The sequence below is a fragment of the Cherax quadricarinatus genome, chromosome 81 (assembly GCF_038502225.1).
Source record: "Cherax quadricarinatus isolate ZL_2023a chromosome 81, ASM3850222v1, whole genome shotgun sequence".
Classification (NCBI taxonomy): Eukaryota; Metazoa; Arthropoda; class Malacostraca; order Decapoda; family Parastacidae; genus Cherax; species Cherax quadricarinatus.
In genome coordinates this window covers 1096190-1117842 of record NC_091372.1, presented here as the reverse complement: position 1 = coordinate 1117842, position 21653 = coordinate 1096190, and the positions used below count along the sequence as shown (strand labels likewise).

At 48.9% G+C, this 21653-nt stretch overlaps 1 protein-coding gene across 1 annotated transcript in view; it reads left to right on the top strand.

The window, feature by feature from the left end:
• Positions 1-1477: 1477 nt before the first annotated feature.
• LOC128699928 (tubulin beta-1 chain-like) overlaps positions 1478-21653 on the top strand; it is a 62130-nt gene continuing 41954 nt past the window's right edge. The window contains exons 1-3 of the mRNA XM_070102246.1: positions 1478-1484; positions 1974-2084; positions 4898-5142. Of these exons, the coding sequence (XP_069958347.1) occupies positions 1478-1484; positions 1974-2084; positions 4898-5142 (363 nt within the window). The remainder of the gene's footprint in view (positions 1485-1973; positions 2085-4897; positions 5143-21653) is intronic.

Below are 21653 nucleotides of genomic sequence, written 5' to 3'. Positions count from 1 at the left end.
GGCCCATGCTAGGCAGGTCCTAGTCATCTCCTGGCCCATGTTAGGTAGGTCCTAGTCACCTACTGGCCCATGTTAGGCAGGTCCTAGTCACCTACTGGCCCATGCTAGGCAGGTCCTAGTCATCTACTGGCCCATGCTAGGTAGGTCCTAGTCATCTCCTGGCCCATGTTAGGTAGGTCCTAGTCACCTACTGGCCCATGTTAGGCAGGTCCTAGTCACCTACTGGCCCATGCTAGGCAGGTCCTAGTCATCTACTGGCCCATGCTAGGTAGGTCCTAGTCATCTCCTGGCCCATGTTAGGCAGGTCCTAGTCACCTACTGGCCCATGCTAGGCAGGTCCTAGTCACCTACTGGCCCATGCTAGGTAGGTCCTAGTCACCTACTGGCCCATGCTAGGCAGGTCCTAGTCACCTACTGGCCCATGCTAGGCAGGTCCTAGTCATCTACTGGCCCATGCTAGGTAGGTCCTAGTCATCTCCTGGCCCATGTTAGGCAGGTCCTAGTCACCTACTGGCCCATGCTAGGCAGGTCCTAGTCATCTACTGGCCCATGCTAGGTAGGTCCTAGTCACCTACTGGCCCATGTTAGGCAGGTCCTAGTCACCTACTGGCCCATGCTAGGCAGGTCCTAGTCATTTACTGGCCCATGCTAGGTAGGTCCTAGTCATCTCCTGGCCCATGTTAGGCAGGTCCTAGTCACCTACTGGCCCATGCTAGGCAGGTCCTAGTCATCTACTGGCCCATGCTAGGTAGGTCCTAGTCACCTACTGGCCCATGTTAGGAAGGTCCTAGTCACCTACTGGCCCATGCTAGGCAGGTCCTAGTCATCTACTGGCCCATGCTAGGTAGGTCCTAGTCATCTCCTGGCCCATGTTAGGCAGGTCCTAGTCGCCTACTGGCCCATGCTAGGCAGGTCCTAGTCATCTACTGGCCCATGCTAGGTAGGTCCTAGTCATCTCCTGGCCCATGTTAGGCAGGTCCTAGTCACCTACTGGCCCATGCTAGGCAGGTCCTAGTCATCTACTGGCCCATGCTAGGTAGGTCCTAGTCACCTACTGGCCCATGTTAGGCAGGTCCTAGTCACCTACTGGCCCATGCTAGGCAGGTTCTAGTCATCTACTGGCCCATGCTAGGTAGGTCCTAGTCACCTACTGGCCCATGTTAGGCAGGTCCTAGTCACCTACTGGCCCATCCTAGGCAGGTCCTAGTCATCTACTGGCCCATGCTAGGTAGGTCCTAGTCACCTACTGGCCCATGTTAGGCAGGTCCTAGTCACCTACTGACCCATGCTAGGCAGGTCCTAGTCATCTACTGGCCCATGCTAGGTAGGTCCTAGTCGTCTACTGGCCCATGTTAGGCAGGTCCTAGTCACCTACTGGCCCATGCTAGGCAGGTCCTAGTCATCTACTGGCCCATGCTAGGTAGGTCTTAATCATCTGCTAGCCCATGCTAGGCAGGTCCTAGTCACCTACTGGCACATGTTAGGTAGGTCCTAGTCACCTACTGGCCCATGCTAGGCAGGTCCTAGTCATCTACTGGCCCATGCTAGGTAGGTCCTAGTCATCTGCTGGCCCATGCTTAGCAGGTCCTAGTCACCTACTGGCCCATGCTAGGTAGGTCCTAGTCACCTACTGTCCCATACTAGGTAGGTCCTAGTCACCTACTGGCCCATGCTAGGCAGGTCCAAGGTACCTACTGACCCATGCTAGGCAGGTCCTAGTCACCTACTGGCCCATGCTAGGCAGGTCCAAGGTACCTACTGACCCATGCTAGGCAGGTCCTAGTCACCTACTGACCCATGCTAGGCAGGCCCAAGTCACCTACTGGCCCATGCTAGGCAGGTCCAGTAGACCTACACGACTCAACTCTGATGATATCTAGTTCACTGTAGACTTGGTCATGGATATACGCGGTCTAACACGTGGAGTATACAAATATATGGTAGAGTAATAACACATGTTACCGTGTCCACAGGTGGGAAGTATGTACCGCGGGCCGTGTTGGTGGACCTGGAACCTGGAACTATGGACTCGGTCCGTGCTGGACCATTCGGACACCTCTTCAAACCAGATAACTTTGTCTTTGGTTAGTTTATCAGAGATAATGTTGAAATGTTAACTATAACGAATGTTTATGTTAAGTCTAATGTATTTAGATATTAACTTAGAAATTAGTTATGGAATTAAATTTCTTGAACCTTGGTAAAATATACCGACATATTGGTTTAGAGAAAGAGGTGTGCCAAGATTAAGATATATTTATTAAACAACGTTTCGGTCGTGGGATCAAGGTCCCAGGAGCGAAACGTTGTCTGATGTATCCTGGTATTTCCTTGTGTTTATGAAGCAGTAATCACAAATATTATAATTTAGAAAGTAGAGATTAAGCAAATTCTCAATATTTACATCTGTTAATTGATGATTTGATAATTGTTAAGTTTCAAGCCTATCTACTGCACGAGGGTTGTTAAGACTACACTTCACCTGTATAATACCAGTCAAGAACACTTTAATACCTTAAATAGTGATTAAAGTGTATATACACTGAGTGTATATACACTCTATGTACACTCGATGTATATACACTCAGAGTATATAAACTGAGAATGTATATAGTTTAAACTTTACTAATCACGTTTTTTTAAAAAACACTAAATATTATTTTGTGTTAAATACACATTGAATAAACTTGTGAAAGTCGTAATAAATGACTGTCGATAAAGAGAAGACTGGAGGGGGACTCGAACCGTGGTGGTGTATGGTAGTAGGTGCAGCACTCGGGCGGGACTTCTGGTGGGAACCTGTCACAAGGAGCACTCCTGCGTCATGTCTGCGTCAGAGACCATTCTCTGCGTCATGTCTGAGTCAAAGAACACCATCTGTGACCCAGCTGGTTGTCCCACTGTTCCAGTACATTATACCAGAACAACTTTTCCATTAGAAGCTCCGTAGCTCAGTGGTAGAGCGCTCCTCCTGCTACCAACAAGACTACCGTTCGACTCCTCGTCCATTCCATAACTAACCCACAATACCATAGCTGGAACAACTCATAACTATCCCACAATACCATGGTTGGAACAACTCATAAATAACCCACAATACCATGGCTGGAGCAACTCATAACTAACCCACAATACCATGGCTGGAATAACTCATAACTAACCCACAATACCATGGCTGGAACAACTCATAACTAACCCACAATACCATGGCTGGAACAACTCATAACTAACCCACAATATCATGGCTGGAACAACTCATAACTAACCCACAATACCATGGCTGGAACAACTCATAACTAACCCACAATACCATGGCTGGAACAACTCATAACTAACCCACAATACCACGGTTGGAACAACTCATAACTTACCCACAATACCATGGCTGGAACAACTCATAACTTACCCACAATACCATGGCTGGAACAACTCATAACTAACCCACAATACCATGGCTGGAACAACATCTTAACTTACCCACAATACCATGGCTGGAACAACTCGTAACTTACCCACAATACCATGGCTGGAACAACTCACAACTTACCCACAATACCATGTCTGGAACAACTCATAACTTACCCACAATACCATGGTTGGAACAACTCATAACTTACCCAAAATACCATGGCTGGAACAACTCATAACTAACCCACAATACCATGGCTGGAACAACTCATAACTAACCCACAATACCATGGCTGGAACAACTCATAACTTACCCACAATACCATGGCTGGAACAACTCACAACTTACCCACAATACCATGGCTGGAACAACTCACAACTTACCCACAATACCATGGCTGGAACAACTCATAACTTACCCACAATACCATGGTTGGAACAACTCATAACTTACCCACAATACCATGGCTGGAACAACTCATAACTAACCCACAATACTATGGCTGGAACAACTCATAACTTACTCACAATACCATGGTTGGAACAACTCATAACTTACCCACAATACCATGGCTGGAACAACTCATAACTAACCCACAATACCATGGCTGGAACAATTCATAACTATCCCACAATACCATGGTTGGAACAACTCATAACTAACCCACAATACCACGGTTGGAACAACTCATAACTTACCCACAATACCATGGCTGGAACAACTCATAACTTACCCACAATACCATGGCTGGAACAACTCACAACTTACCCACAATATCATGGCTGGAACAACTCACAACTTACCCACAATACCATGGCTGGAACAACTCATAACTTACCCACAATACCATGGTTGGAACAACTCATAACTTACCCACAATACCATGGCTGGAACAACTCATAACTAACCCACAATACCATGGCTGGAACAACTCATAACTTACCCACAATACCATGGTTGGAGCAACTCATAACTTACCCACAATACCATGGCTGGAACAACTCATAACTAACCCACAATACTATGGCTGGAACAACTCATAACTTACCCACAATACCATGGCTGGAACAACTCATAACTAACCCACAATACTATGGCTGGAACAACTCATAACTTACCCACAATACCATGGCTGGAACAACTCATAACTAACCCACAATACTATGGCTGGAACAACTCATAACTTACCCACAATACCATGGCTGGAACAACTCATAACTAACCCACAATACTATGGCTGGAACAACTCATAACTTACCCACAATACCATGGCTGGAACAACTCACAACTTACCCACAATACCATGGCTGGAACAACTCACAACTTACCCACAATACCATGGCTGGAACAACTCATAACTTACCCACAATACCATGGTTGGAACAACTCACAACTTACCCACAATACCATGGCTGGAACAATTGGTAACTACATATGAAATTGCTTTTCCCCAAAATTGTGGAATCATATTTATATTTTGTGTTGTAGGTCAGAGCGGCGCTGGTAACAACTGGGCTAAGGGTCACTATACTGAAGGCGCCGAGCTGGTAGACTCTGTAATTGACATTATCAGGAAGGAAAGTGAGAATTGCGACTGTTTACAAGGTTTCCAGTTGACCCACTCCCTGGGTGGTGGTACTGGGTCCGGTATGGGCACGCTGCTCATCTCCAAGATCAGGGAAGAGTACCCTGACCGTATCATGAATACTTTCTCTGTTATGCCCAGCCCGAAGGTGAGTGTATGTGTTAGTTACCATTTGGTCCTAGGCACATGTCGATTAGACACTAGGCCTGTTGTATGTGCATGCATGCATGTGTGTGTGTGTGTGTGTGTGTGTGTGTGTGTGTGTGTGTGTGTCTGTCTGTCTGTGTGTGTGTGTGTGTATGTGTGTATGTGTGTGTGTGTGTGTGTGTGTGTGTATGTGTGTGCGTGTGTGTATGTGTATGCGTGTGTGTGTGTGTGTGTGTGTGTGTGTGTGTGTGTGTGTGTGTGTGTGTGTGTGTGTGTGTGTGTGTGTGTGTGTGTGTGTGTGTGTGTGTGTATGTGTGTGTGTGTGTTACGAGACCTGGGGGTAGGGGTAAATTGAGGGTAGTGGGGGAGAGAGAGAGAGAGGAGGTGGGGGGACATAGGAACAAAAGGAGCAATGCAGCAGTAGGCCTACTGGCCCATGCTAGGCAGGTCCCTTCCCACTCGTCATTCTTGCTGCCCCATCGGAGATACTTACCTCAAGGGCGTTGACCTCCGGGTCTGCCATACCCAGAGGCAGGAGCCATATACAGTTTTAAGTAGAGATACGACAAGGCTCTTGAAGCCGGGAGAGCGTAGAAGAAGCGGGGACCAGGAGCTGTGACTCGACTTGAGTAATGAGCTTTATGTGTACAGTTGAGATGCCTAAAGTCATTGACTGACCAGCCAGGCTGTGGTTCCTATGGTGGATGGCGTCGGGCCAACAGTAACAACCTGGTCAACGACACAGCATGCTTGTGACCCGGGTACTCTTGGCCAGTAGTTCACTGGGCCAGGACACACTGAGTACACTGAGGAGTCTTGAGTACACACTGAGCTAAGGATTGCGTGGCGCACCCCATGCAGTGAGGGTGAAGAAGCTGTAGCTGTTGTAGCCTCAGCTAAACCCTTCCACTACATCCATACCACTGTTCCCTCACTGTTTATGAGAGAGAGAAAGAAAGAGAGAGAGAGAGAGTGAGAGAGAGTAGGTAGGGTTCCCATTCTGGTGTATGGGGCCCCAACCAGGCTGCTCTCTCTCTCCCTCTCTCAGGGCTTAAAAATATACCAGACACAGGCATATCCCACAGGCCTCCCCAGTCCACCATGGTATGGGGGACTAGGGGAGAGGAGGAAAGATGGGAGGGGTGGAAAAGCCTGTGACGACCGTTTTATTTCACCATCTGTTTTATCACTGCACCATCTGTTTCATCCCTGCACCATCTGTTTCATCACTGCACCATCTGTCTCATCATTTCTTCATCTGTTCCATTATTGCACAGTGAAAAGTTGTGTCTCCCCAAGGCAGGGTACTCGTCCCACTTCTCTTCCTCATTCTTACATCTGACATAGACAGAGACATCAGTCATAGTACTGTGTCATCCTTTGATGACAACACTGGAAATTGTATGAGATGAGAGTGTCATCCATAGAAGACACAGCCAACCTCCAAGCTGACGTCTTCCAGTGGACCACTGATATAAACCAAGTCTTCCAGCGGACCACTGATATAAACCAAGTCTTCCAGTGGACCACTGATATAAACCAAGTCTTCCAGTGGACCACTGATATAAACCAAGTCTTCCAGTGGACCCCTGATATAAACCAAGTCTTCCAGTGGACCACTGATATAAACCAAGTCTTCCAGTGGACCACTGATATAAGTGTGTGTGTGTGTGTGTGTGTGTGTGTGTGTGTGTGTGTGTACTCACCTAATTGTGGTTGCAGGGGTCGAGACTCAGCTCCTGGCCCCGCCTCTTCACCGACCTCTACTAGGTCCTCTCTCCCCCTGCTCCATGAGCTTTATCATACCTCGTCTTAAAACTATGTATAGTTCCTGCCTCCACTACATCGCTTGCCAGACTATTCCACTTCCTAACTACTCTATGACTGAAGAAATACTTCCTAACATCCCTTTGACTCATCTGAGTCTTCAGCTTCCAATTGTGACCCCTTGTTTCTGTGTCCCATCTCTGGAACATCCTGTCTCTGTCCACCTTGTCTATTCCACGCAGTATTTTGTATGTCGTTATCATGTCTCCCTTGACCCTCCTGTCCTCCAGTGTTGTCAGACCGATTTCCCTTAACCTTTCTTCATAGGACATTCCTCTTAGCTCTGGAACTAGCCTTGTTGCAAACCTTTGCACTTTCTCTAATTTCTTGACGTGTTTGACCAGGTGTGGGTTCCAAACTGGTGCTGCGTACTCCAGTATGGGCCTGACGTACACATTGTATAAAGTCTTGAACGATTCCTTACTGAGGTACCGGAACGCTATTCTCAGGTTTGCCAAGCGCCCATATGCCGCAGCAGTTATCCGGTTAATGTGTGCGTCTGGCGATGTACTCGGTATTATACTCACTCTTAGGTCTTTCTCCTTGAGTGAGGTTTGCAGCCTTTGGCCACCTAGCCTATACTCTGTCTGCAGTCTTCTTTGCCCTCCTCCGATCTTCATGACTTTGCATTTGGCGGGGTTAAATTCTAGGAGCCAGTTTCTGGACCACACATCCAGCCTGTCCAGGTCTCTTTGTAGACCTGTCTGGTCCACGTCTGATTTAATTCTCCTCATTAACTTCACGTCATCTGCAAACAGGGACACTTCTGAGTCTATCCCTTCCGTCATGTCGTTCACATATACCAAGAATAGCACTGGTCCCAGGACTGACCCCTGTGGGACCCCGCTCGTCACTGGCCCCCACTGTGATACCTCATCATGGACCATGACTCGCTGTTGCCTCCCTGTTGGGTATTCTCTGATCCATTGCAGTGCCCTTCCTGTTATACGTGCCTGTTCCTCTAGCTTCTGTACTAATCTCTTGTGAGGAACTGTGTCGAAGGCCTTCTTGCAGTCCAAGAAAATGCAATCAACCCACCCCTCCCTCTCATTTCTTACTTCAGTTACCTTGTCGTAAAACTCTAGTAGGTTTGTGACACAGGATTTGCCTTCCATGAATCCATGCTGGCTGTCGTTTATAATCTTGTTCCGCTCCAGGTGCTCCACCACTCTCCTCCTGATAATCTTTTCCAAGACTTTGCATACTATACATGTCAGTGACACTGGTCTATAATTTAGTGCTTCATTTCTGTCTCCCTTCTTAAAGATGGGGACTACATTTGCCTTCTTCCATACTTCAGGTAGTTGCCCAGTTTCAAGGGAAGTGTAGAAGATTTTGGTTAGTGGCACACGTAGTGTCCCTGCTCCCTCTCTAAGGACCCATGGAGAGATGTCCGGTCCCATCGCCTTTGAGGTGTGAAGGTCACTTAGGAGCTTCTCCACCTCCTCCTCAGTTGTGTGTAATTCATCCAACACTTGTTGGTATATCCCTTGTTGCTGTACCCCACTGTTTTGTCTTCCCGTTGTCCCTTCAGCCTCCACTGTAAATACTTCCTGAAATTTCATGTTGAGCTCCTCACATACTTCCTGGTCGTTCGTACTCTTTGCATGCCACAGCTCCCCACCTTCTTTCCTCAGCTTGATTACCTGGTCCTTGACTGTTGTCTTCCTCCTGATGTGGCTGTAGAGTAGTTTCGGGTCAGACTTGACTTTTGATGCTATGTCATTTTCATACTGCCGCTGCGCCTCCCTCCTTATCTGTGCATACTCGTTTCTGGCTCGTCGACTAATCTCTTTATTCTCCTGAGTCCTTTGCCTTCTGTACTTTTTCCATTCTTTAGAGCACTTAGTTTTTGCCTCCCTGCACCTTCGGGTAAACCAAGGGCTCGTTCTGTCCTTCCCATTATTTCTGTTACCCTTGGGAACAAACCTTTCCTCTGTCTCCTTGCATTTTGTTGTTACAAAGTCCATCATTTTGTTTACTGATTTTCCTACCAACTCCTGTTCCCACTGAACCTCCTGCAGGAAGGTCCTCATTCCTGTTTAGTCCCCCCTTTTATAGTTTAGCTTTTCCCTTTCTACTCCTGTTACCCTCTCCACTTTTAGCTCCACGATGTATTCAAAGCTTATAACTACGTGGTCACTAGTTTCAAGGGGCCTTTCATATGTGATATGCTCAATGTCTGAGCTACTTAGGGTGAACACGAGGTCCAGTCTTGCTGGTTCATCCTCCCCTCTCTCCCTGGTAGTATCCCTAACATGTTGGTGCATGAGATTTGCTAGCACCACATCCATCATCTTGGCTCTCCATGTTTCGGGACCCCCACGTGGCTCCAGGTTTTCCCAATCAATCTCCCTGTGATTGAAGTCACCCATGACCAGTAACTTCACTCTACTTGAGTGGGCCCTTCTTGCCACCTCAGCTAGAGTGTCCACCATTACTCTATTGCATTCATCATATTCCTCTCTTGGCCTCCTGCAGTTCTGTGGTGGGTTATACATAACTGCAATGACTACTATACTACATACTGCAATGACTAACAGTGTGTGTGTGTATGTGTGTGTGTGTGTGTGTGTGTGTGTGTGTGTGTGTGTGTGTGTGTGTGTGTGTGTGTGTGTGTGTGTGTATGTGTGTGTGTGTATGTGTGTGTGTATGTGTGTGTGTGTGTGTGTATGTGTGCGTGTGTGTGTGTGTGTTTGTGTGTGTGTGTGCGTGTGTGTGTGTATGTGTGTGTGTGTGTGTATGTGTGTGTGTGTGTATGTGTGTGTGCGTGTGTATGTGTGTGTGTATGTGTGTGTGTGTGTTAGTTACCATTTTGTCCTAGGCACATGTCGATTAGACACTAGGCCTGTTGTATATGTATGTGTGTGTGTGTGTGTGTGTGTGTGTGTGTGTGTGTGTGTGTGTGTGTGTGTGTACTCACCTAATTGTACAAACCTAATTGTGGTTGCAGGGGTCGAGACTCAGCTTCTGGCCCCGCCTCTTCACTGATCGCTACTAAGTCCTCTCTCTGCTTCCTGAGCTTTGTCATACCTCGTCTTAAAGCTATGTATGGTTCCTGCCTCCACTACATTACTTGCTACGCTATTCCACTTCCTGACGACTCTATGACTGAAGAAATACTTCCTAACATCCCTGTGACTCGTCTGAGTCTTCAGCTTCCAATTGTGACCCCTTGTTTCTGTGTCCCATCTCTGGAACATCCTGTCTCTGTCCACCTTACCTATTCCACGCAGTATTTTGTATGTCGTTATCATGTCTCCCCTGACCCTGTGTGTGTGTGTGTGTGTGTATGTGTGTATGTGTGTGTGTGTGTGTGTGTGTGTGTGTGTGTGTGTGTGTGTGTGTGTGTGTGTGTGTGTGTACTCACCTAGTTGAGGTTGCGGGGGCCGAGTCCGAGCTCCTGGCCCCGTGTGTGTGTATGTGTGTGTGTGTGGTTTTTAATTCTTCTCAGTACTGTATGTTGTTATCATGTCCCCCCTGTCCCTCCTGTCCTCCAGTGTCGTCAGGTTGATTTCCCTTAATTAACCTCTCGTCGTAGGACATTCCCTTTAGCTCCGGGACAAGTCTTGCTGCAAACCTTTGCACTTTCTCAGATTTCTTGACATGCTTGACGAGGTGTGGGTTCCATACTGGTGCTGCATACTCCAATATGGGCCTGATATACACGGTGTACACTGTACAGGGTCTTGAATGACTCCTTACTCTGGTGTCGAAACGCTGTTCTTTGGTTTGTCAGGCGCCCATACGCTGTAGCAGCTATTTGGTTGATGTGCACCTCAGGGTATGTGCTCGGTATACCTGGATAATACCTGGAGGGTGTTTCAGGGGTCAACGCCCCCGCGACCCGGTCCATGGCCAGGCCTCGCAGTGGACCATGGCCTGATCAACCAGGCTGTTACTGCTGGTCGCACACAAACCGACGTACGAACCACAACCTGGTTGGTCGGGATCTGACTTTAGGTGCCTGTCCATCTCCCTCTTGAAGACAGTCAGGGGTCTATTAAAAATCTCCCTTATGTATGCTGGGGGGCAGATGAACAGTCTTGGGCCCCTGACACTTACTGTGTTGTCTCTTTGCATACTCATGGCACCCCCTGCTTTTCATTGGGGGATGTTGCAACCCCTGCCGAGTCTTTTGCTTTCGTAGGAAGTGATTTCCGTACGCAGATTTGAGACTAGTTCCTCTAAGATTTTCCAAGTGTATATTATCATGTATCTTTCTTGCCTGTGTTCCAAGGAGTACAGGTAAGAGGACTTCAACCATTCTCAGGAATTTAAGTGCTTTATTGTACTTGCACGTGCAGTGAAAGTTCTCTGTATATTCTCCAGGTCTGCAATTTCGCCTGCCTTGGAAGGGGCCATAAGTGTACAGCAATATTCCAGCTTAGAAAGATCAAATGATTTAGAGGATCATCACTGGTTTGGCATCCCTAGTTTTGAAGGTTCTCATTATCCATCCTATCATTTTCCTAGCAGATATGGCTGAGACATTGTTGTGGTCTTTGAAAGTGAGATTCTCTGACATTATCACTCCCAGGTCCTTCACATTAGTTTTTCGCACTATTGTGTGATTGGAATTTGTTTTATATTCTGTTCCGGTTTTTATTTCCGGAAGTTTTCCATAGCGGAGTAATTGAAATTTGTCTTCATTGTTTTCTGCAGACCATTTAAAGAATTGGTTGATGTCCGCTTGGAGAATTGCAGTGTGCTCAGTGGATGACACATCATGCAGACTCTGGTGTCATCAGTAAAGGACACAGAGCCATGGCTTACATCTCTGTCTTTGTCAGATATGAGGATGTGGAAAAGGATGGGAGCGAGTACTGTGCCTTGTGGAACAGAACTTTTCACTGTAGCTGACTCTGACTTTATTCTGTTAACTGTTACTCCATGTGTTCTGTTTGTTAGGAAGTTTTAGATCCATCTCCCCACTTTTCCTGTTATTCCTTTTATTACAACCTAGGATTTCAAATGGCCTGTTATCCCAGGTGTAATGGGAGCAAATAAACACAGTAGAAAAAGTTTAGACTTATATTATCCTTCACCAATTATAACAGCAATATGTACACTATGTACAGTGATAAATATAGTGCACTCCACGGTAAGCAAGGCAGAAATAGAAGCCACAAGATAGCAGACCGTGCTTCAACCAGCTCTAGAGTGGGAATGACAAGGGCAGACAGGAGAGCGGTATCCACATAACCTCTGCGATTGTCAATCCCACCTTCTTATTGGCTAGAACCTGGTCACTAGTTGAACGATGGGGCCCCATCATCAACTCTTAGCAACCTGGTTCGCTGGTTGGGGGAGATAGCCTGTAAATGAGGGTGTGTCCATGCGCCGAATAAAGGTTACGTACTCTTTGCATGCCACACCCCCACCCCCGAGAAGGCTCAGGATTAGGCTGCCACCTCCCAGTGGTAACCGTGCCGCCATGGCACAAAATAATGGGACCGCCTATCCTCTCCACCATCCAACTCTTAGATAGAGCTCAGCTTTCCTAGTGACCAAAAGCCAAACCCTAAACTTAGAGTGAGACAGCAGTCAGACAGGCTAGCATAGGTCCAAGATACAGGCGGACGGTAGCCCGCATCCCCTCACTAAAAAAAAACCCCACATCAGGGGATAAAAAAAAAGAGCTTGAAAGGGGTTACCACAAATACATCCTAACCTAAATAAAATAATAAACTAGACTCTTGACAAAGAGTCTGCCAACACATTTTCTTTGCCGGCAATATAATGAATTTTGATATTGTAGGGCTGCAGCCTGAGCGTCCAACGCATAAGCCTTGTGTTGTGATTCTTCATGGCTTGGAGATAGACTAACGGGTTGTGATCACTGTAGACTGTGACCACCTGCGATGTCTGGCCCACATAAACATCGAAATGCTCCAAAGCCATTACCAGCGCGAGGGCTTCTTTTTCAATGGTAGAGTAAGCTCTCTGATGTGGCTGGAACTTAGCTGAAAAGTATGCGATTGGCTGCAGCTCCTTGTTCCCGATTTGTAATAGTACCGCCCCAACCCCAGACTCACAAGCATCAACCTGTAATGAAAAAGGTTTGGAGAAGTCTGGAGACAGGAGAATGGGTGCAGAGCACAATAATCTTTTTGCTTTATTAAAAGCAGTGTTACAATCTGACGTCCAATTAAAGGGAACTTTATGACTGGTAAGAGAGGTAAGAGGGGCTACAATATCTGAGAAATTCTTACAGAATCTTCTGTAAAATCCTATCATGCCTAGGAAACGTTGAAGAGATTTCCTATCATGAGGAACTGGATAATCTTTAATAGAAAGAACTTTAGCAAGTTTAGGTGCAACATTACCACTACCTACTTCATGGCCTAGAAAAGTGATAGTGGCCTGGCCAAAGGAAGATTTAGATAAATTAACTGTTAATTGGGAATTCTTAAAGGTCTCAAACAGAGCTTTAAGTCTAAGTAGGTGTTGATCCCAAGTATCAGACACCACAACAATATCATCTAGGTATGCTGCCGTGCCTTCAAGTCCTTTAATAGCCTGATGGACGAGTTTCTGGAATGAAGAGGGGGAATTTTTCATTCCGAAGGGGGTAACTGTATACTGATAATGACCTCCTGGAATTACGAAGGCAGAGATTTCCTTCGCCTTATCTGTCAAAGGTACCTGATAGTAACCTTTAAGGAGATCTAATTTGGACACAAAAGTAGCCTTACCCACAAAGTCAATTACGTCATCCAGACGAGGAAGAGGGTAAGCATCTGCGATTGTGACCTCGTTCACTTTACGGTAGTCTGTGCACATACGAAACCCTCCATCAGCCTTTTTTACTAGGATGCACGGTGAAGCCCATGGACTAGATGACTCCTCCACTAAACCATGTTCTAACAAGAAGTCTACTTCCTGCTGAAGTAGCCTTTGCTTTTCAGGATTAGCTCTGTAGGGGGAGAGTTTAATTGGTTTAGATTTTCCCACATCTACATCATGGTAACCTAACGTACATTTTTTCGGCACATCCGAAAAAATATTAGGATATGACTGTAGAAGCTCAGTTAAATTTGTTGCTTGTATTTCAGATAATCCATCCATTAACGGGCTAGGGTCCTTGAGGAGGACAGAATTTGAAAGTTTAGTATTAATTTCAGAGATAGAGTGCAAAGAGTCAGAGTCGTCCTCAGAGGTAGAGGACAGAGTCATTACTGGGACTTTATCTGGTGTATGAAAGGCCTTGATTTGATTAATGTGGTAAGTTTTTGTTTTTGAGGTCTTATCAATGGGAGCTACCACATAATTTAAATCAGATAATCTACTTACTATCTGCATAGGTCCCGTAAATCTAGCTTTCAAGGTGTGGCCAGGTATAGGTTCCTGCACCAACACCTTGTCTCCTGGATGGAAGGAGCGGAATTGTGCACTTTTGTCATACCTCTGTTTCATCTTACTTTGAGCTATCTTTAGGTTAGCCGTGGCTAACTCACGTGCCACCTGCAACCTTGAAGACGGGTTGTAGAGTGCTGAGCTTACGTCTTCTCCCATCCATCCTTCTTTGAGCACCCGAAGAGGACCTCGTACATTGTGCCCAAAGATCAGCTCAAACGGACTATACCCTGTAGACTCTTGCACCGTCTCTCGTACTGAGAACAGCAACAAAGGTAGAGATTCATCCCAATCTGTCGGAAAGTGCATGCAAAAACTTCTCATCATTGTTTTTAATGTTTGGTGGAATCTTTCCAAGGCGCCTTGGGACTGAGGGTGATAGGCAGTGGATAAGTTGTGAATTATCCCTAACCTAGTTAATACTTCCCTAAATGCTTTGGCAGTGAAGTTAGTACCTTGATCACTTTGTATAGTTTTAGGAATGCCAAAACAAGAAATGAATTTTGTTAAAGCTTTGAGAATAGCTTTAGTATTGATACTACGCATTGGGATCGCTTCAGGATATCTGGTTACTTTATCCATAATTGTAAATAAATACTGATTTCCAGACTTTGACTTAGGTAGTGGACCTACACAATCTATAATTAAATCTGCAAAAGGTTCTCCATCAGCAGGTATGGGTTGGAGAGGTGCAGGTTTAATGGAATGTCCAGGTTTTCCCACTTGCTGACATTCTCGGCAACACCTAATATGATTCTTCACCTCTTTCTTTAATTTTGGCCAATAAAATTCTTTTGTGATTCTATACAAGGTTTTTGTAATTCCTAAGTGACCTCCTAATGACGTATTATGAGCTATATTTAATATCTGAGGTCTATACTTGGTTGGAACCACTAACCTGTCGTATAATTGCCGGCCCTCTATCTCCTTACCAGTCTCAGTGCAAACCAAATAATCATTTTTAACTTCATACTTGACTGGATGACCCAAAGAGGATTTACCCATGGCTGCCTGAAAAGCGAATTTTAAAGAAGGGTCCTTTCGTTGTTCCTCCCGGAAGGACAGTCCCTCGGGCATGGAAACAGAGACATCTGGCAATCCTGCAACCTGGGAATAGGAAGGCTTGATCGGGGTCTGTTCACTTGATTTACGAGACTCCGGCCGGTGTGTCTCATAAAACAACGTGGCTATTCCGAGATCGGAGTCGTCCAAGGATAGGTCAACATTCTCCCCAGACAACCCTTGGGATGTTGCCCGAGTTATGGCCAACACTGGAGAAGCATTAATCATTATAGGTTCAGGACACGAAGTAACAGTAGTAATGTTATTACCCAGTAATAACATGGCATTTTTCATGGGAAATCCTTTTGAGACCCCTACAGTCAAGTACCCAGTGTAATATTTGCACTGTACATAAATTTTATGCAAAGGAACGGAAAAGATAGCTCCTCCAAATGCTTCCAATAAAACTGAGGAATTCAAAGAAGTATTCTCTGAAAGGGGTAATATTCCTTCTCTGACAAGTGAGCAATATGCTCCAGTATCTCTAAAGGTATTTACTTTAGTTGGTTCTGAGTTTTCCTGAAGGGAAATAAGACTTTCGCAATAATAAGGGGCCATACCTTTTTCTACTTCTCTAGGGGACATGTTACTAGGGATATTAGAGATTTTCCCGATGGGTTGAGGTTTTTGGGGGCAGTTGGAACTGATGTGACCTACTTTATTGCACCTGAAGCAGACGACAGGCTTGCCCTTTACTCCCTGATGACGTTGCAAGTGGTGTCGTTCTGGCTGGTGCCTCTCTGGATATTGTTGTCGAGATGCTCCATAAGTAGTTTGCCTCTCCGCAGGGGGACCATATGTTGAGAAGCGTGGCTCACCAGGTGGCTTGGTTGGATGACGTAGACGCTCTCCCTCCGGCTGGCACTTCATTCTCCAATGTTGTCGATCTCTGCTCACGCCAGACTGTTGAAAAGAGAGACGGGACCGCTCGGACAAGGAGCGGTTCGTTTCGAAGGTATCAGCCAACCTGGCCGCCTCCAATGCAGTGGTTAAGTCACGATCCTGCAGAAAGACACGAACCTCTGGTCCCACAGACTCCAGCAGGTTATCAATCAGAATAAGCTGCACCAGCTCCTCAAAGTTAGAGACACCACTCGCTTTATACCAGCTGGTAAAAGCTTTGGTTTGCTGTCTCACAAAGTCCACCAGGGATTGACCAAGCTGCCGCCTGTTCAATTTGAAGGTCTTACGATATTTAGCTGGGATACATGTATATGCTCCCAACACTGTGGTCTTCACTATTTGATAATCAGAGAATTCAGCGTCAGTTAATACAGACGTAAATTCCTGTGCCTTACCCAATAATGCTGTATGAACCAACGCTGCCCAGTGCTGTTCCGGCCACCTCAAGGCTCGAGCCTGATTTTCGAAGCTTTCGAAAAATTGCTCTGGTTCGGCCTCATTGAAGCGGGGAACAAGCTGTACTGCTTTTTGTAAACTGAAATCGTTTACAGAATGCGAAAACTGTCTCCTTTCTCTTTCCCTATCAAATTCTTCCCTTGCGAATGCTCTCTGTTCCCTAGTTTGCTCCAGCGTGATTTTTGCCAGCTCAAGTGCCAACGACGCTGATTCACCTCGAGACAACCCAGCTGCACCATACTGACCATTTTGCTCCGTAGGTGTATCATCTTCCTCATGCGAGAACATAAGAGTTTTTTCCCTAGCTCCCGTAGAGGGAGGAGTTTGATGTGCCATCTCTTCTTCAATAAGTATGTCAGCAATAAGTGAACGCAGTTGCGCAGCTGTGAGAGTGCGTTTATAGGGAATGCCAATGGAACGAGCAATTTGCCAACAACGCTGTAGGGACAATTTAGGTAGGTTATGCAAAGTATATGCCGACACCAGGCGTCTGACTCGTCTAGGTGGCATAAGTTATTCGCTATGCACAGTACGAATACCCCAACGTAACACGTTAATTTGCAGAACACGCTTAGCTATGCACAGTACGATTGCAGAATACGCATACAAGCAAAGCCGACTGCACACAAGATTGACCGTAGCGAAGCGAGCACACTGAACAAGCTAGTAGCGAGCTGTTGAACGATCACCCAATAGCAAGGCTGATCATAAGCAACTGACACGCAAAATTTGTAAAGCGAAGCGAAACAGCAAGCTACACAATGTTCCTGCTACAAGCTTCACCCTAAGCTCAACCGTTTCTCTAAGTCCAGCTCTCGGACAGTCTACCCATATTACAACCTAGGATTTCAAATGGCCTGTTATCCCAGGTGTAATGGGAGCAAATAAACACAGTAGAAAAAGTTTAGACTTATATTATCCTTCACCAATTATAACAGCAATATGTACACTATGTACAGTGATAAATATAGTGCACTCCACGGTAAGCAAGGCAGAAATAGAAGCCACAAGATAGCAGACCGTGCTTCAACCAGCTCTAGAGTGGGAATGACAAGGGCAGACAGGAGAGCGGTATCCACATAACCTCTGCGATTGTCAATCCCACCTTCTTATTGGCTAGAACCTGGTCACTAGTTGAACGATGGGGCCCCATCATCAACTCTTAGCAACCTGGTTCGCTGGTTGGGGGAGATAGCCTGTAAATGAGGGTGTGTCCATGCGCCGAATAAAGGTTACGTACTCTTTGCATGCCACACCTTTGTCACTCATTTTTGTGCTCTGTTTACACTATGATCGCATTTGTCGAAGGCTTTTGCAAAGTCTGTGTATACTACAAATACATTTTGTTTGTCCTCCAATGAATCCAAAACAGTCATAATGGTCCAGTAGTTGTGAGAGGCAGGAGCGGGCCTAGGGCAGAGTGCATGGCCATGAGTTTGGGCCCGGGGCAGAGTGCATGGCCATGAGTCTGCGCCCGGGGCAGAGTGCATGGCCATGAGTCTGGGCCCGGGGCAGAGTGCATGGCCATGAGTTTAGGCCTGGGGCAGAGTGCATGGCCATGAGTCTGGGCCCGGGGCAGAGTGCATGGCCATGAGTTTGGGCATGGGGCAGTGCGCATGGCCATGAGTCTGGGCTGGGGCAGAGTGCATGGCCATGAGTCTGGCCCAGAGTGCATGGCCATGAGTCTGGGCCTGGGGCAGAGTGCATGGCCATGAGTCTGGGCCTGGAGCAGAGTGCATGGCCATGAGTCTGAGCCTGGAGCAGAGTACATGGCCATGAGTCTGGGCCTGGAGCAGAGTGCATGGCCATGAGTCTGGGCCTGGAGCAGAGTGCATGGCCATGAGTCTGGGCCTGGAGCAGAGTACATGGCCATGAGTCTGGGCCTGGAGCAGAGTGCATGGCCATGAGTCTGAGCCTGGAGCAGAGTGCATGGCCATGAGTCTGAGCCTGGAGTAGAGTGCATGGCCACGAGTCTGAGCCTGGAATAGAGTGCATGGCCATGAGTCTGGGCCTGGAGCAGAGTGCATGGCCATGAGTCTGAGCCGGGAGTAGAGTGCATGGCCATGAGTCTGGCCTGGGGCAGAGTGCATGGCCATGAGTCTGGGCCCGGGGCAGAGTGCATGGCCATGAGTCTGAGCCTGGGGCAGAGTGCATGGCCATGAGTCTGGGCTTGGGGCAGAGTGCATGGCCATGAGTCTGGGCTTGGAACAGAGTGCATGGCCATGAGTCTGGGCCTGGGGCAGAGTGCATGGCCATGAGTCTGAGCCTGGGGCAGAGTGCATGGCCATGAGTCTGGGCCTGGGGCAGAGTGCATGGCCATGAGTCTGGGCCTGGGGCAGAGTGCATGGCCATGAGTCTGGGCCTGGGGCAGAGTGCATGGCCATGAGTCTGGGCCTGGGGAAGAGTGCATGGCCATGAGTCTGGGCCAGGGGCAGAGTGCATGGCCATGAGTCTGGGCCCGGGGCAGAGTGCATGGCCATTGGTCTGGGCCCGAAGCAGAGTGCATGGCCATGAGTCTGGGCCTGGGGCAGAGTGCATGGCCATGAGTCTGGGCCAGGGGCAGAGTGCATGGCCATGAGTCTGGGCCTGGGGCAGAGTGCATGGCCATGAGTCTGGGGCTGGGCCAGAGTGCATGGCCATGAGTCTGGGCCTGCCTGGCCATGAGTCAGAGTGCATGGCCATGAGTCTTGGCCTGGAGCAGAGTGCATGGCCATGAGTCTGGGCCCAGGGGCAGAGTGGGCAGAGTGCCTGGCCATGAGTCTGGGCCTGGGGCACAGTGCATGGCCATGAGTCTGGGCCTGGGGAAGAGTGCAGAGTGCATGGCCATGAGTCTGGGCCTGGAGCAGAGTGCATGGCCATGAGTCTGGGCCTGGAGCAGAGTGCATGGCCATGAGTCTGGGCCTGGAGCAGAGTGCATGGCCATGAGTCTGGGCCTGGAGCAGAGTGCATGGCCATGAGTCTGGGCCTGGAGCAGAGTGCATGGCCATGAGTCTGGGCCTGGGCCAGAGTGCATGGCCATGAGTCTGGGCCTGGAGCAGAGTGCATGGCCATGAGTCTGGGCCTGGAGCAGAGTGCATGGCCATGAGTCTGGGCCTGGGGCAGAGTGCATGGCCATGAGTATGGGCATGGGGCAGAGTGCATGGCCATGAGTATGGGCCTGGGGCAGAGTGCATGGCCATGAGTATGGGCCAAGTGCAGAGTGCATGGCCATGAGTATGGGCCTGGGGCAGAGTGCATGGCCATGAGTCTTCGCCTGGAGCAGAGTGCATGGCCATGAGTCTGGGCCTGGGGCAGAGTGCATGGCCATGAGTCTGGGCCTGGGGCAGAGTGCATGGCCATGAGTCTGGGCCTGGGGCAGAGTGCATGGCCATGAGTCTGGGCCTGGGGCAGAGTGCATGGCCATGAGTCTGGGCCTGGGGCAGAGTGCATGGCCATGAGTCTGGGCCTGGGGCAGAGTGCATGGCCATGAGTCTGGCCCAGAGTGCATGGCCATGAGTCTGGGCCTGGAGCAGAGTGCATGGCCATGAGTCTGGGCCTGGAGCAGAGTGCATGGCCATGAGTCTGAGCCTGGAGCAGAGTGCATGGCCATGAGTCTGGGCCTGGGCCAGAGTGCATGGCCATGAGTCTGGGCCTGGGCGAGAGTGCATGGCCATGAGTCTGAGCCTGGAGCAGAGTGCATGGCCATGAGTCTGAGCCTGGAGCAGAGTGCATGGCCATGAGTCTGGGCCTGGGCCAGAGTGCATGGCCATGAGTCTGGGCCTGGAGCAGAGTGCATGGCCATGAGTCTGAGCCTGGAGCAGAGTGCATGGCCATGAGTCTGGGCCTGGGCCAGAGTGCATGGCCATGAGTCTGGGCCTGGGCCAGAGTGCATGGCCATGAGTCTGGGCCTGGAGCAGAGTGCATGGCCATGAGTCTGGGCCTGGGCAGAGTGCAGAGTGCATGGCCATGAGTCTGGGCCTGGGGCCTGGTCTGGGCCCGGGGCAGAGTGCAGATGAGTGCATGGCCATGAGAGTCTGAGCCTGGGGCAGAGTGCATGGCCATGAGTATGGGCATGGGGCAGAGTGCATGGCCATGAGTATGGGCCTGGGGCAGAGTGCATGGCCATGAGTATGGGCCAAGTGCAGAGTGCATGGCCATGAGTCTGGGCCTGGGGCAGAGTGCATGGCCATGAGTCTGGGCCTGGGGCAGAGTGCATGGCCATGAGTCTGGGCCTGGGGCAGAGTGCATGGCCATGAGTCTGGGCCTGGGGCAGAGTGCATGGCCATGAGTCTGGGCCTGGGGCAGAGTGCATGGCCATGAGTCTGGGCCCGGGGCAGAGTGCATGGCCATGAGTCTGGGCCAGGGGCAGAGTGCATGACCATGAGCCTGGGCTTGAGGCAGAGTGCATGGCCATGAGTCTGGGCCTGGGGCAGAGTGCATGGCCACCATGAGCAGAGTGCATGGCCATGAGAATGCATGGCCATGAGTCTGGGCCCGGGGCAGAGTGCATGGCCATGAGTCTGGGCATGGGCAGAGTGCAGAGTGCATGGCCATGAGTCTGGGCCTGGGGCAGAGTGCATGGCCATGAGTCTGGGCCTGGGGCAGAGTGCATGGCCATGAGTCTGGGCCTGGGGCAGAGTGCATGGCCATGAGTCTGGGCCTGGGGCAGAGTGCATGGCCATGAGTCTGGGCCCGGGGCAGAGTGCATGGCCATGAGTCTGGGCCTGGGGCAGAGTGCATGGCCATGAGTCTGGGCCTGGGGCAGAGTGCATGGCCATGAGTCTGGGCCTGGGGCAGAGTGCATGGCCATGAGTCTTCGCCTGGAGCAGAGTGCATGGCCACGAGTCTGGGCCCGGGGCAGAGTGAATGGCCATGAGGGTCTGGGGCGGAGTGCATGGCCATGAGTCTGGGCCTGGAGCAGAGAGC